We start from the raw sequence: 13,065 nt of genomic DNA on the forward strand, positions 1-13,065 counted from the left end.
ATGCTCACTCCTGCCCGGCCCGTTTCCCCCCCCTCCCCCTTCTCTCAGCCCCCGGACTCGGCCGCTCGGCGACGGTAAGGGCCGGCCGGCGCCGCGCTACGGGAGCCGGGAGGGGCCAGGCGGCGCCGCGGCGCGCGGGCGGGGCGGGGCGGGGCGGGCAGGGGGGCCCGGCCCGGCCCGCGAGGGGAGGGGGCGCCCCAGCGCGCGCCGCCGTACGTGCCGCCGCCGCCGCGAGGGCGGACGTCGCGCGCCGCGGGGGGGGGGGGGAGCGCGCGGGGGGGAGGGGGGGGGCCGAGCCGCTGCGTCCGCCCGCGGCGGGAGGGGGGGGGGAGGGGAGGCCCCGCCCCTCCCCCGGGCAGCCCCGCCCTTCGGCTCCCGCGGGGGGGGCCGCGCGCCGGGGGGGGCCGCTCCTTTCCCCCCCCCTCCGTGACCCTTGACCTTGGGGGCTCCGCGGCGGCGGCGGGGGGCGCCCTTTGACCCCCAGGGGTTTGCGGGGCGACCTTTGCTCCTGCCGCGCTGACCTCTGACCCCTCGCCTTGCTAGCAGGGGAGGGGGGCGCCGCCGGGCAGCTCCCCGGGAGGCCGGCGACCCCCTGCTGGGGGCCGGGGGGAGGCCTCGACCCCCCCCCCCCCGCGGCCATCCCTGCCCCGGGGGGGCCTCGGGGCTGCGGAAGGGCCCCACACGGGGGAGGAGGAGGAGGAGGAGGAGGGAAGGGCCTTCCCCAGGGAGGCCAGGCCTGGCGGCACCCAGCGAGCCTGCTGCAGCCCGGGGGCCCCCCCAAACCCCCCCGACCCCCCCAGCAGGGGTGTTTTAGGGCAGCACTGTGGGGACGCGGGGGGCAGCCCTGGCCCTGAGGCCTCGGGCCTGGCCGGAGCTGGGGGGGGGCTGCGGCGAGGGGAGACCTGCCCCGAACCCCTCCGTGCCCCAGCGCGGCGTCCGGCGTGGGCTGGAGTGACTCATCCTCGGGGTTTCGCCGTCTCCCGGGCGGCCAGCCCCATCCCCATCCCCGCTGGCACCGGGCGGAAATCCTGAGGAAGCGGCGCGATGCGGCGCTGGCTTCTGGTTTCATTTAACTCGCCGGGGCTGCGAGGCGTGTCGGGGGGTGCTGCCCGCCCCGCCGGGGCACGCGGGGAGCGGCGCTGCCATCCGCCCGAGGTGCGGCACCGTCACTGAGCACGGCGCAGAAGCGACCCACGGGGTTGGATCCCGGCATCCCTGGGAGCCGGGCCCCCCGCGCGCCTCGTCCTTCCTTTTTCCCAAAGCACCGTCCTCGCGCGAGGCGGGAGCGTTCCTGGGGCGGGGGCGCACGCTGGCCTTTGCCGGACCTTTCCGCCCGTCCGCTCGGCCTCGCGCTTGAACGCGGCCGGAGCCGGGGTCGGGTTCAGGGTGTCGTTCTGACGCGAGAGGCCGCGGCGGGAGCTCAGCCGCCGAGAAACCCTGCCTGCGGCAAGCCTCGAACGCAAGCGCGGCAGCCCCGGCCGCGTCGCCCCTGCGGAGAGGCACGGTTAGCGGTACGGAGGCGCGTGCGGAGACCGTTCCAGGTGGCAGGAGGGTCTGAGGAAAAGGCGTCTCCCAGCACGCAGGCTTGGGGGCGCAGAGAATTGGGCATCGTGTAGAGGCGGATGAGGACAAAACTCGGGAGGGTTTTAAAACCCAAGAGGATAATCTTGAACCGCGCTTGGAACACAGGACTGAATTATTGTGTCATTTGTTTCTCCTCTTCCCACACTTTTCGTTCCCCCAGTAACAAAATCACCTTTATGCTTCCCCGTGCGGCGTTAGGAAGCGGGCCCTAACAGCGTAACAAACACCCGCGCTGTAAAACGCTGCGAGGACCTTCTGTATCGCTGTGTCTCGCTCTGCCTCTGGCACGAGTGATACAGGCTTCTCTGCAGCCTGTGCGCAGCGGAAAGGACCCGTCCCAGGCACGTTCTCGGTGGTGACAGATGAGGGCATCGCGGTGCCTGCTGCAAGGGCTCCCGCCTGGGGGGGGGGGGAAGCTCTGTCTTAGAAACCTTCCTCCCTGCGCTGTTGTGCTCTTGCCAAAACCTAACATGTGGGCTTGCTTGGCTGGCACCGAGTCTGCGGGGCTGGGCTGGCAAGCTGCAGAGCCCAGCAAAGCCGCTCTGCGATCGGCCGTGAAAGTTATTAGAAAGATGGCATTGTGGGGAAGCGTGTTTGTCATCTTTGTGTCATCGGATCGGATGTTCCCAGCTATCGTGATCGACAGGCGAGGAGAAATCCTCTCTGGGGAGAACGTGCCTATTGGCAGATACCTGCCGTCTCTCTTTCGTGGTGAATTTAAAATAATGCCTGGTTCCATCTTTCGTGTCTGAGAGCCGCTCCGCGAAGCCCGCGTCCCTGCGAGTCCGGAGCCGCTGCGTTTGCTGCCGCGGGGCTCTCGGGGATGATGCTTGCAAAGCGTCGCTGTTGCCCGTCGGCGCGCAGGCGGCGGCGGCGGTCTGGTTCTTGCTGTGGCACAGCTCTGCCTCTGCTTGTCCGCTACAGCACTGTGGCACCCAGCTGCCGGGCTTCATGTGAGAGATGGCGAATGCCGAAGTGAGCGTCCCTGTGGGTGATGTGGTGGTCGTACCAAGTGAAGGAAACGAAGGGGAGAACCCGGAGGATACCAAAACCCAAGTGATCTTACAGCTCCAGCCGGTGCAGCAAGGGTGAGTTGTGCACGTCCTCCCGTGTCTGGGAGATGCATCACAGAGCTGGGGGGGAGGCTGCGTCTTGCAGTTTCGGGCGATGTGGGGACTGAGCGTTGCTGCGTTGTTTTCCAGCAGGGCGAGGTTTATGTCGGCTTTGTTTTGCACACGGTAAAGGAAGAGAAACAAAACTGCCGAAAACCTCCCCAACGATAACTCAAAATAGCTTCTGCGTGTGGCTGGCGCGGGGCCTCCGAGGATTGGAATCGTTCTGCGGAGATGTGTCCGCATGATACTATATATGCATTTTGCAGCGTACACAGCACCCCGCCACCCAGCACGGCCGTGGAAGCGGGGAAGCGGCTAGACAGGCGCTGGGTGGGAGTGGGCCGAGGTGCACGGTCAGCGGTGCTGCCCCGGCCGCGCATCCTCCCAGGCTTCCTTCTGCTCCTCATCCTCATCCATCCCCCGGGTGGGTTTTTGCAATACTGCAGCTGCTTTCTGTGGTGATCTGTGCCACGCACAGGGCAACAGCTTGTGATTGTGCATTCATATCTGCATATGCTTCTGGGCCTGCTTTCGTGGATCCTGATCGGAAATACAAGGAAGCGGGGAGGTTAAAGGGAATTGTTCTGTGATGCTCTGAACTGGCAGCTGTTATGGAAAGTGGCTGACACCCAGCATTTCATCTCATATCTGTATCAATCAGCGTGAAAATATACCGACTCCAGTTTGATAACATTTGCAGCACGGGGTTGCTATTAAGAGTAACTGCCTCGGCCCTTTTGCATGTGGACCTGGCAATGACTCTTCCCTGTGTGATCCCCCAGGGGAAGTAACCGATGCTGCAGAATGTCACACAGGGCTGGAAGGGAAATCCTGGGTCACTGAGCTCTGCTTCCTGTTGTTGCGGGTAACTGCTTCTATCAGAAAGCAGAGGAAAAGGTACAGGGAAACGAGATGCAGAGCGGTTTCAGTTGTACGGGCGATGCTGAGGTGAGGCGATAGGACTGCAAACACCTCTGCATATTTCACTCCTTGGGGCTATTACCGTATTTTGCGCATGCCAAAAAAAATGCCTGTAATTGAAACTGTGTAAAACAAAAGATTTGTGTCCCTAAGGGACAGGCAAGAAAGAAATGAACCAAGTTTTTAACCCTGTGCTATGAATCTTAATTTTTCCGTGATTTATATAGTTTGTTTATCGATGGACACTTTTACAACAGGATTTACCAAGAGGGCTCTGAGGCCAGCGCCGCCGTAGTGGCTGTTGAAACACACACCATACACAAACTAGAAGAAGGGATCGGTGAGTTCCTCCTTGGCATGGGCAGAATCCCCTCCTCTGCAGGGCCCGTTGCAGCTGGGCTGGTGTCTCTGGTTCGCCGGGCTTCCTTCTGGCTCTGCCCCTGCAGATGCTGTTTCCCAGGCTGTTGTCATGGATGTGGGTGCAGGGTCTGGGCATACTCTGGACTAAGAGTCTGCTGTTACTGCTTGGTCTCAAAGTCCTGGAGCTGAGATCCTGGCTCTCGTGGAATGAATGGTAAGGGCTCCCACGGGGTCCAGGGGAGCCGAGACTTGGCATTAGTCTTGGTGTGCAGACCCTAATAGGCAGGGATGATGGTTGTTAGGATGACGGTTGTGTCTGCACTGGCAGAAGCATCAGACTGATTGCTGGTTCTTTCTCCGCTGAACTAACACCTTTACAGATTCGTGTCGAACGTTCAAAGGAACCGAGCGGGTTGGCTCTGTGTGCTCCCTGCCAGCCTGAGGAATGTGTGGGAAAAGGCTCCTGTTGTTAGGTGCTGTCACTAGATCTGAACTAGTGTTCTGCTTTCTGTGGGGGTGTGGGTCTTCTGGAAATATTAGCAAAGAACTCTGCGTGTGCAGAGAAGAGATTATTAGTGAATATAAAGAGACGCCAGAGCAAGGTGTTGGTCTGTTTCACATTTTAAAGCAAGATTTTCCGCCAAGTAATGATTGTTCTCATTGACCCCCCCTTATGGACATGTTGGATTGCTGATCCCACATTTTCCTAATAGATGAGCTTCATTTTGAGCGTTGCGATATTAAAGAGCAGATGCTAGTTGCTGTTGGAGCTAGTAATTGCAGAAGGCTAAGAGGATTGATCCTGAATTAGGAACGGCCCTTATTTTGGTTTCCTGAGTCTAGGCCTCGCAACCTGTGAGCTTTAGGCTCCTGCCTTGTGGGATTTGAGCCTCCTGGGTGGAAAGTTTCATTTTGACCCGTTCTTCCCTCAGACCCCAGCACCATTGAAACAAACGAGGAGATTGAGATTGCCTATCCCATCACCTGCGGGGAGAGCAAAGCCATCCTGCTTTGGAAGAAGTTCGTCTGTCCAGGAATTAATGTCAAGTGTGTAAAGGTAACAAAGTTTTAGCAGTGGATTCCTTCTCCACTTTCGAGCGCTGGTACTTCACCTTCACAGGACCTTCTTACTATTTGTGTTTCATCGGAGTCTTATCTTGGAGCTGAATGATTTTGCCCTTGCAGCATGCTGGATTGTTAGCACTAAAGTTGGTTTTGGCATGGGAAGAAGCAAGAGAAGAGTGTAGGATAAGGAATGAAGTGCTTTCACCCACCTTATATTTCTGTGCTGTTCTTGATTACCCTTTAAAGCAGAGTCATGTTTGGGACCCAACGAGAGGCTGAGAGCTGAAGGCAGGCAGGGGATGTGTACTGAGATCTGCCAGAGCTCTTCTTCCTTGTCTTATTCCTTTGGTGTTCTGCTACTCCGCTCCTGAGGCTGTCTCTTCCTCAGCGAGCAGGATGCATCAGGAAGAGAAACCTTGCTATTACCTTTCTCCCCTTGACAATGTGCTAATATAATAGCTGATGTGCTGAGGCTGAGTCCCCGTGTGCCGCTGTGGAGCGATTGCTCTATGGCTGACCCCCAACAGGAACCATCTCAGTCACCGGAGCAGGACAGAACAGATGCCTAAGTGAATAACTGTCAGCTAGACGTTGCTTGGCCATTTGATGTAATAGGAGTCTTCCATAATGATCTCAGAGATGACTGTACATGTTCACAGAAGGAGCTAATTTGTTTGTGCTCTGTATAAAAGCCTTCAGGGCTGTTCCTAGCTAGATCAGTGTGGTTTGAATGCCAATGAGCAGCAGGTTGTCCCTGCAAACATATCTGTTCTATTATTATGAGCAGTGCTGTGTTGAGGGGTTCAAAGTTGGTTCCTGATAGGGACTTGGGAAGAAGCTCGTCTTTCTGAGTAGAGATGGAAGCTTAGATGAGTTGAACTGACTGTGTTGGATGTCCCAACACAGTCTCCACAAGTGATGTTTCCCTGTGTTTGCTGAGCTGTTGCTTATCTTATTGCTAGTTCAACGACCAGCTGATCAGCCCGAAGCATTTTGTTCACCTGGCTGGCAAGTCGACCCTAAAGGACTGGAAGAGAGCCATTCGTCTTGGAGGAATCATGCTGAGGTATTTGATTTGTTCACTGTTGCATCCAGCTTCAGAACTTCATCACCGCAGCTGCAGGGTCCTGAGCAGGCATTTTGGTTGCTTTGCAGTCCCCAGGAGATCTCTTGGAGGTTCACGTTACCTGGGCAGCAGCCTGCAGCACCTCTGGGGGCGAGATCCTGGCCCCACAGTCTGAGGGGCAGGATTTTTCATCTTGTACAGAAGTGGCCTTGCGTGGGTGTCGTGGTACACGGTGGGGATGGAGCAGGGCTGGCCCATAGCTGGAGCCACATGTACGGAGCTGGGCGATGGCTTGTACTCACCGTTTGTGAGAGGCGTTTTGTGTGCAGGGTGGAGCTGGATTTGCTTTTCTCTCTCCTTCCCATGGCCATAGTATTCCCACGTGGAATACTCCCTTTTGTCTCCAGGCTGAGATTTGAGCTGAGCCTGGTTCTCTCCCCACTCCCTGCACAGGAAGATGATGGACTCGGGGCAAATCGACTTCTACCAGCACGACAAAGTTTGCACCAACACCTGCCGAAGCACCAAGTTTGATCTCCTGATCAGCAGTGCCAGAGCACCGGTGCCAGGGCAGCAGAGCGTGGTGCAGACTCCCACATCAGCTGACGGTAGGAAGCCACTTAGCAATGTGACAAGTTCCTGGTGACGTTCCTCTGCCTCCTTCCCTCCCTCCTTGGACTTACCAAACTGTGTTGCCGCACGTGCACTTTACACCTTCTCCCCAGGTGTAGCAGGGCAGTCCCACCATTCAGGACACTTACTGCTCTGGTTTCTGGGAAGGTTACTTTTCTCTGAGACCCTGGATGGATGAGATGGCAGAGTTGTCTGTAGGCTAAGGTGAATCCCCTGAAAAGCACCATGGCCGCATGGCAAAACCTTACAGTGGCTAGACATTGGCTTAGGTGTCTTAAATTTGATCCAGAAACTTAGGATTGAGTCAGATCCGTCTTCCTTTTATAAGCTAGCTTGGCTCCTGACCCGGTCATTTCTTGAGAGATCAGGTCATCTCTGACATATAGAGCTTTCTGGTGATGATGCAAGGGGAGGAGGGTTGCTGGGTGACTGGGCTGAGGCTTATTTGTACCCTTTTTTTATTCTGATCCTGCTCTGCTGCTTTTATGCTAGGACTCCAGTCTGCTTTTTGGAGGGCACGTGGTTTTCCCTCCAGAAGCCCCAGAGCCTTTCACAATCACTGTTCCAATGAGAAGCAGCAATATTTGCTTTTAGCTAATTTGGTTTAAAGAAGCCAGGCACAAACAACCTCACTGCGAGAGTGAAAAAGAGCCTGAGAGGGATAAGGGAGGTGGAAAGCAAAGCGGGGATTCAGGGCTGGCACTCCGGGTGCTGCAGAGAGAGCTGACGTTGCCTTTCCTGCAGGGAGCATCACCCAGATCGCGCTGTCGGAGGAGAGCATGGAGGAGGGGATCGAGTGGAACTCGGCTCTGACAGCTGCCGTCACCATGGCCACTGAGGAAGGCATGAAAAAGGACACGGATGAGATCTCGGGTAAGCTCAAGCAGCTTGCTGGGTGTTTTCTCTCCCTCTCCTCGCCTGTTACGTTTTGGAGACTGAAATCCTGGGAATTAGGGGAATTTAGGCAATGACAGAGCTGTCCCCCAGCTCTTTGGCCATCCCAGCACTTCCCAGGTGTGCAAGGTCCCTGCCGAACAGCGCTCCCCAGTGCTGCAGGAAAAGTGGGACTTCAACCCTGGCCTTGGGGCTGATGGATAATCCCTTTTGTCACTTGCCACTAGGTACAGTGAGGGGGTTTTTTTTGTTCATTTTAAGGATGTAAACGCCTCCCAGCCTTGAGCTAGACTGAAACCATCAGTGAGCAGCGTCATCTTCGTACCCCCATGTTAGTACCCCGTCAGCCCTCTGGGCTGTGTTTCTCCTGCTGCAGTGCCTTGCTCTCCTAGGCATCTGCTTAGGTGGTTTCCTCAAATGAAGGTTATAAGCTCTGCATCCTGTGAAGATGAACAGAGGCAGTGAAGTGTTGCCTTGGAAGTCATGTGCTGTTTGAAAACCTGTTAGTGATTTGCTTCTCGGATCCCTTTTGTTTCTTTTGTTGTTTTTCGCTTGTCACGTCTGCCCCGATGGCCAAATTAGAAGTTGCCTTGCAAAGTTACTCTTGCCTGACAGCTCGCTGCTCTTGGCATGGGTTTAAGGTACCCTTGAGGGAAAATGCCAAATGCTCGTACATGTTGACTTCTCCCTTCTTGTCAATTCCTTTCCCTGTGCCAGAGGACACACTGATGTTCTGGAAGGGAATAGCTGATGTGGGGCTGATGGAAGAGGTCGTCTGCAACATCCAGAAGGAGATAGAAGAGGTGCTAAGAGGCGTTCAGCAAAGGCTGGGTCAGTCTCCCTTCCAAATGACAGGTGGGTTGAGAGCCAGAGGGGGAAGGATGCTCAAAAGGGGAGCTGCAGGCAAAAAAAGTGACAAGGGTCCAGCCACGCAATTTAAAGCTATTGAGTCAGGATGGTAATAAATGAGTTACCCAGTTACCGCTCATTAGCTGAGCTGTGGGAATTGAGTCCGGGTGTGGTCTCAGCCTGCCCAACCATAAAGTGCATTTACTTAAACCACTGTGAGACAGAAGGACACATGCCACCCTTGAGCAAAGTGATGGTGGCACTGTGCTGAGACCATGGGGCAAGCGTCCTCGGCTCCCAGTGCTTGTTAAAGCCTGCCCAGGTTCGATTTTCGGACCGCAGTTATTCAAACACTTCTCTCCATGGCAGTGCTGACTTAAATAGGTCCTGCCCCCTTGCTTCTCATTCTGTCCTCACTTGTGCCAGAAAGCCTGTTTTGGGGGTTAAAGCAGAAGGGGAACTGATCTGGGTTAAAAATAACTCCCCTCCCCTTTTTAGGGTTATTTTTAACTTGGATCAGTTCCCTAATCCAGTTTAGCACAGGGCCCTGTGAGCACAGAGTTTGAGAGCAGCTCGAGTTGGTGCTCTTGCTGCAAGAACACCCATGTAGCCCCAAACTTCGTATCACCCAGGATGTTTTTCTTCTAATTCAGTTTTAGGCTGGTGGATCTTTGTGTCTGGTAGGTGGCAGCTTTTGGAAGCTGTGAGTGATTGAAGACAGTGGATTATAATAGAAATTTTGCACAGCTTTCAGTGGAGCTGGCATGTTAATGACACTGTCAGCAGTATGGGGTGATGATTTGTAGGTGGAGATCTAGCTGGTATCTCTGCGATTGCAAATTATGCTTTCATTTGCAGCAGTTCTGAACTGCTTGGGTGACACATCCTGTTTCAGTTTCTTTGTCATATGAATGGGATTATTTAGTCCTTGGATGTCAGAAGGATGAGGGAGCTGGGCCTGCCCTTGTCAGCTAGTCCTTGTGGAAGAACAGACATGGTTTTACGGAAAGCAACAGAAGATTTTTCATGTTATAACAACATCTGCTGAGTGTCTGATGGAGGCTCTTAGCCACCTGTGGGACTAAGCCCTCATCCACATGGACTTTCCTTGCAGATGCTGCAGTCTTGAATAACGTTGCTCACACATTTGGCCTAATGGACACAGTCAAGAAGGTGTTGGACAACAGGAAAAACCAGACGGAGCAAGGAGAAGAGCAGTTTCTTTACACTCTGGCAGGTACAGTCGATGCCTAGTAAGGCTTCTAATCCTGTTGCTGCTCTTGGGACTTGATGCGACTTTCCCTCAACAGATGCAAAGTTGCTCCTTTCATTTACAGCTGCCTCCTAATCCCCAGTGGACCATATTTGGGTTCTTGCTCAATACGCACTGCTCCGAAACAATCCCTCGCCTAGCAGTGAGCAGTTGCTTGGCGCATTAGACAGCCCAAAGTGGTGGCTGTGCCCTTTGCTGAAGCTGAGGTGCCGGCTGTGCTAGTCTGATTCAGTCAACGTTAGGAAATAGGTGCTATTAGCTAAGAGCTGAGATGTGGTCATCTGAGCTGCAGGCAGCGCGGTGCTGTGCCCAAGCTAACAAGCTTCTCTGTGGGGCTGAGTTATTTCTTGTCTTGGCGTGAAGCTATTTGGTGTCTGGTGTGGCTTGCCCTGAGCTGAAGCCAATAAGCTGGAAGGATTCTTCAGAGCTGTTTGGTGGCTGTGTCTCCCTTCCTGCATCCTGTAGGACCTGTTCTTATCTGGGATGTCCTAGTCCCCTACTGCCCTGGAAAAATGAGATGTTACTGTGCTACTTTTGACTTGAGTGTTCACACAGACAAGGGTGGAGGGAGGAGATGTTTGTGTTGACCCAGACAGTCCTGCTCCCTGACCCAGGTATGGATGCTGGGCTCCTGGGAAAGGGATCCAGCCAAGCTCAGGAAGCAGTTCACCCTGCCCGGAGGTGCTTGTCCCCTCTCCCTCGTAAATGGGTCTAGCCTGGGGAGCAGAAGTGCCCGTCTTGGCAGTGAGAAGATCATGGAAGTAGCTAACGGCACTGCAATAGAGGGGAAAAGAGCACGGCCGGTGCTTTGTCGCCTGTTCCTTATGCAGGCTCTGACACTTGGCCAAAGCAGGCTGAGCGGGCCCAGGACGTTTAGCAGGTCTGTGTAAATGGCTGTCACAGGCCAGAGAGCAGGAGAGTCCGGCCTTTCCCTTCAGTGCCGTTTGATCTTGAGTGGATTGGGGGAAATGCTAGACTGGCAGTTAGGAAACCTCCTGTCGCACAGCATGGGATGTAATGGCTGTTTGTGGAGCCCTCGAGTCCCCGTGAGTTCCCGGAGCGCTGCTTGCCGTAGCCCAACACACCGCTTAGCTGTTCTCTTTGCAGACCTGGAGCGCCAGCTGGAAGAGCAGAAGAAACTCGCCAAGGACCAGAAGGCGAAGGCGCAGACCATCCAGAACGTGGTGCTGATGCCCGTCAGTGCTCCCAAGCCCCCCAAGAGACCCCGGCTGCAGCGCCCAGCCTCCGCCACCGTCCTCAGTCCCTCCACGCCCATCCAGCAGCCCCAGTTCACGGTCATCTCGCCCATTGCTATTGCACCCGTCGGACAGCAGTTCTCGGTGGGCAACATCCCGATGGCAACCATTAGCCAAGGCTCCAGCCCGGTGACTGTTCATACCTTGCCAACCGGCTCCCAGCTCTTCCGATACGCCACCGTGGTGTCCTCCTCCAAGACCAGCTCCTCCGACACGGTGACCCTCCACCCGTCCTCCAGCCTGGCGCTGCTGAGCTCGGCAGCGATGCAGGACAGCGGCGCCCTGGCGAACGTGGCGGCTGTGGTGAACCCCGTGGAACTGGTGGCCATGGAGTCCGGCCTCACCTCCACCATCCAAGCCGTGGAGGGCACCTCGGACGACGGACAGACCATCATAGAGATCGACCCGGCGCCAGATCCTGAGGCGGATACAGACGATTCGGAGGGCAAAGCTGTGATCCTGGAGACGGAGCTGAGAACTGAGGAGAAAGTGGTGGGAGATGTGGAGGACCATCAGCACCAGGTCCATAACGTGGAGATTGTGGTCTTGGAGGACTAGTAGGGAAGGCGAGCATCAGTTTGGGGAAGAGTTGGGGATTTGTCTTATTTTGGGTTTTTTTGTTAAACATTTTTCCAGCCACCCCATTTGTTTCCATGGATATTTTCATTGTACAGTATATAAAATATATATATATTATATATATAAATTTTTTTTTTTTTTAAACAAAAAAAGTGGAGAAACACGGGAGACCTGGAAAAGGCTCCGTCTCCGTGGAGCACTGAACAATACCGCCTGTTTGTAGGGTCAAGAAGAGACTGGATCTCTGCTGAACAACCCACAGCAGGGAGGAACGGGGCAAGGGCTCCCAACGCTGAGAGCGCATGGTGGCGCAGGCCACGTGCATGGTGCTTCTGATCCAGGCCTGCCCGCGGCCGGGACTATTTTATTTCAGAGAGACAATAACCAGTGACTGGAGTGTTGACGTGATTGTGGGAAGGGGGTGATGGCTTTGGGGTGGAACAGGTACCTCATTTGTATTTTTATTTTCCTCCGGGGAAGGAAATTCTGTTGGACTCTTCACTGTCACCTCAGCTGGGATTTTTTTTATTATTTTTGCTTTGGGGAAGAAAACAGTAACCGTGACTTTACTGTCCATGTTCTCCTCCTCCACACAAGTTGTTTTTATATCGATTTTTTTTTGTATTTGTTTGCTCCCTTCCCTTGTCCAGATTTGCCAGATGCAAAGTGCTGGACTTGCTCTTGCTGGTCTTGGGTTCCCACATCCAAATCCTGCCTCTTCCCACAGCACCTTTCCTCCTTCCCTTTCCCCACCTGGCCAGGCTCGGTGCTACAGATGCTGTTTGGAAACTCCGAGATCACTTCAGCCTTGTACATAAAGGCAAAAAAAAAAAAAATCAACTCAAGCTTAAAACCGCAGCCTCCCTCTTCGCTGTTCAGCGTAGCGCTGCAGGGACCTTTGGGATGTACAAAGCATGTTGTGCTGTTGCTTTTTGGGAGAGCTGGACTCCGGATCGGGGCGCCTTCTGTTTACACTGTGTGCTGGGGCTGCTCCGTGCTTGTCGCTACTCGTTTGGTGGTTTTATTTTTGTATTTTCTTCTTTCTTCCTTTAATCTCTTTGCAGGATTAGAACTGGCACGTTGCTGAAATAACGCGGCTGCCCCTCCGTTCTCCCGCCTTCCCTCTCTCTCCGTCGGCGGGTCCCTTCGAGCGGCGCCGCGGCGGGAAGAAGGAAGGGGGAGAATCGCTGGGCGCCGCCTGAGCTGCGGAGGTTTGGGCGGGCTGGGAGGGGGGGAGCTGCTTGGCTGGAAATATTAAGCAAAACAACAGCAAAAGGAAACAGACCTGGGGAGGGAGGGTGGGGAGGGGAGAAGGAAGATGTGTTTGGCTATTTTTTGCATTAAAAGGAAAAATCGAAGGATGCCCGAATGGTTTATTCCGTCGGTAGGTCACAGGCAGCTCCGTGATCTCCCGAGGAGCGCAGGACCAGCAGGACTCCCTTTCGGAGGCCCCTCGCGCCTCGGCCCCGG

At 55.1% G+C, this 13,065-nt stretch overlaps 1 protein-coding gene across 5 annotated transcripts; it reads left to right on the forward strand.

Moving 5' to 3' along the window:
* The first annotated feature begins 14 nt into the window (after nucleotides 1–14).
* GMEB1 (glucocorticoid modulatory element binding protein 1) lies at nucleotides 15–12,846 on the forward strand. 5 transcript variants are annotated; one of them, XM_067311541.1, is made up of 10 exons: nucleotides 15–74; nucleotides 2,509–2,672; nucleotides 3,848–3,960; nucleotides 4,913–5,037; nucleotides 6,008–6,111; nucleotides 6,565–6,719; nucleotides 7,489–7,617; nucleotides 8,356–8,493; nucleotides 9,602–9,724; nucleotides 10,853–12,846. In XM_067311541.1, the coding sequence occupies exons 2-10, from the start codon at nucleotides 2,545–2,547 to the stop codon at nucleotides 11,572–11,574; spliced, it is 1,737 nt and encodes a 578-aa protein (XP_067167642.1). In that variant the 5' UTR covers nucleotides 15–74; nucleotides 2,509–2,544; the 3' UTR covers nucleotides 11,575–12,846. The 5 variants fall into 5 exon arrangements, with proteins under 5 accessions (XP_067167642.1, XP_067167643.1, XP_067167644.1 ...); XM_067311542.1 differs by having other exon boundaries at nucleotides 10,868–12,846; XM_067311543.1 differs by having other exon boundaries at nucleotides 3,878–3,960.
* Nucleotides 12,847–13,065: the final 219 nt, after the last annotated feature.

The sequence above is a fragment of the Apteryx mantelli genome, chromosome 27 (assembly GCF_036417845.1).
Source record: "Apteryx mantelli isolate bAptMan1 chromosome 27, bAptMan1.hap1, whole genome shotgun sequence".
Lineage (NCBI taxonomy): Eukaryota > Metazoa > Chordata > Aves > Apterygiformes > Apterygidae > Apteryx > Apteryx mantelli.

What these genes read in the sequence shown, in the direction of transcription:
- GMEB1 (XM_067311541.1), top strand. Translation starts at nt 2,545, where the DNA reads ATGGCGAATGCCGAAGTGAGCGTCCCTGTGGGTGATGTGGTGGTCGTA. An exon ending in CTCCAGCCGGTGCAGCAAGG is followed by an intron (nt 2,673 to 3,847) that starts GTGAGTTGTGCA and finishes TGATTTATATAG; the next exon opens with TTTGTTTATCGATGGACACT. An exon ending in TTAATGTCAAGTGTGTAAAG is followed by an intron (nt 5,038 to 6,007) that starts GTAACAAAGTTT and finishes TCTTATTGCTAG; the next exon opens with TTCAACGACCAGCTGATCAG.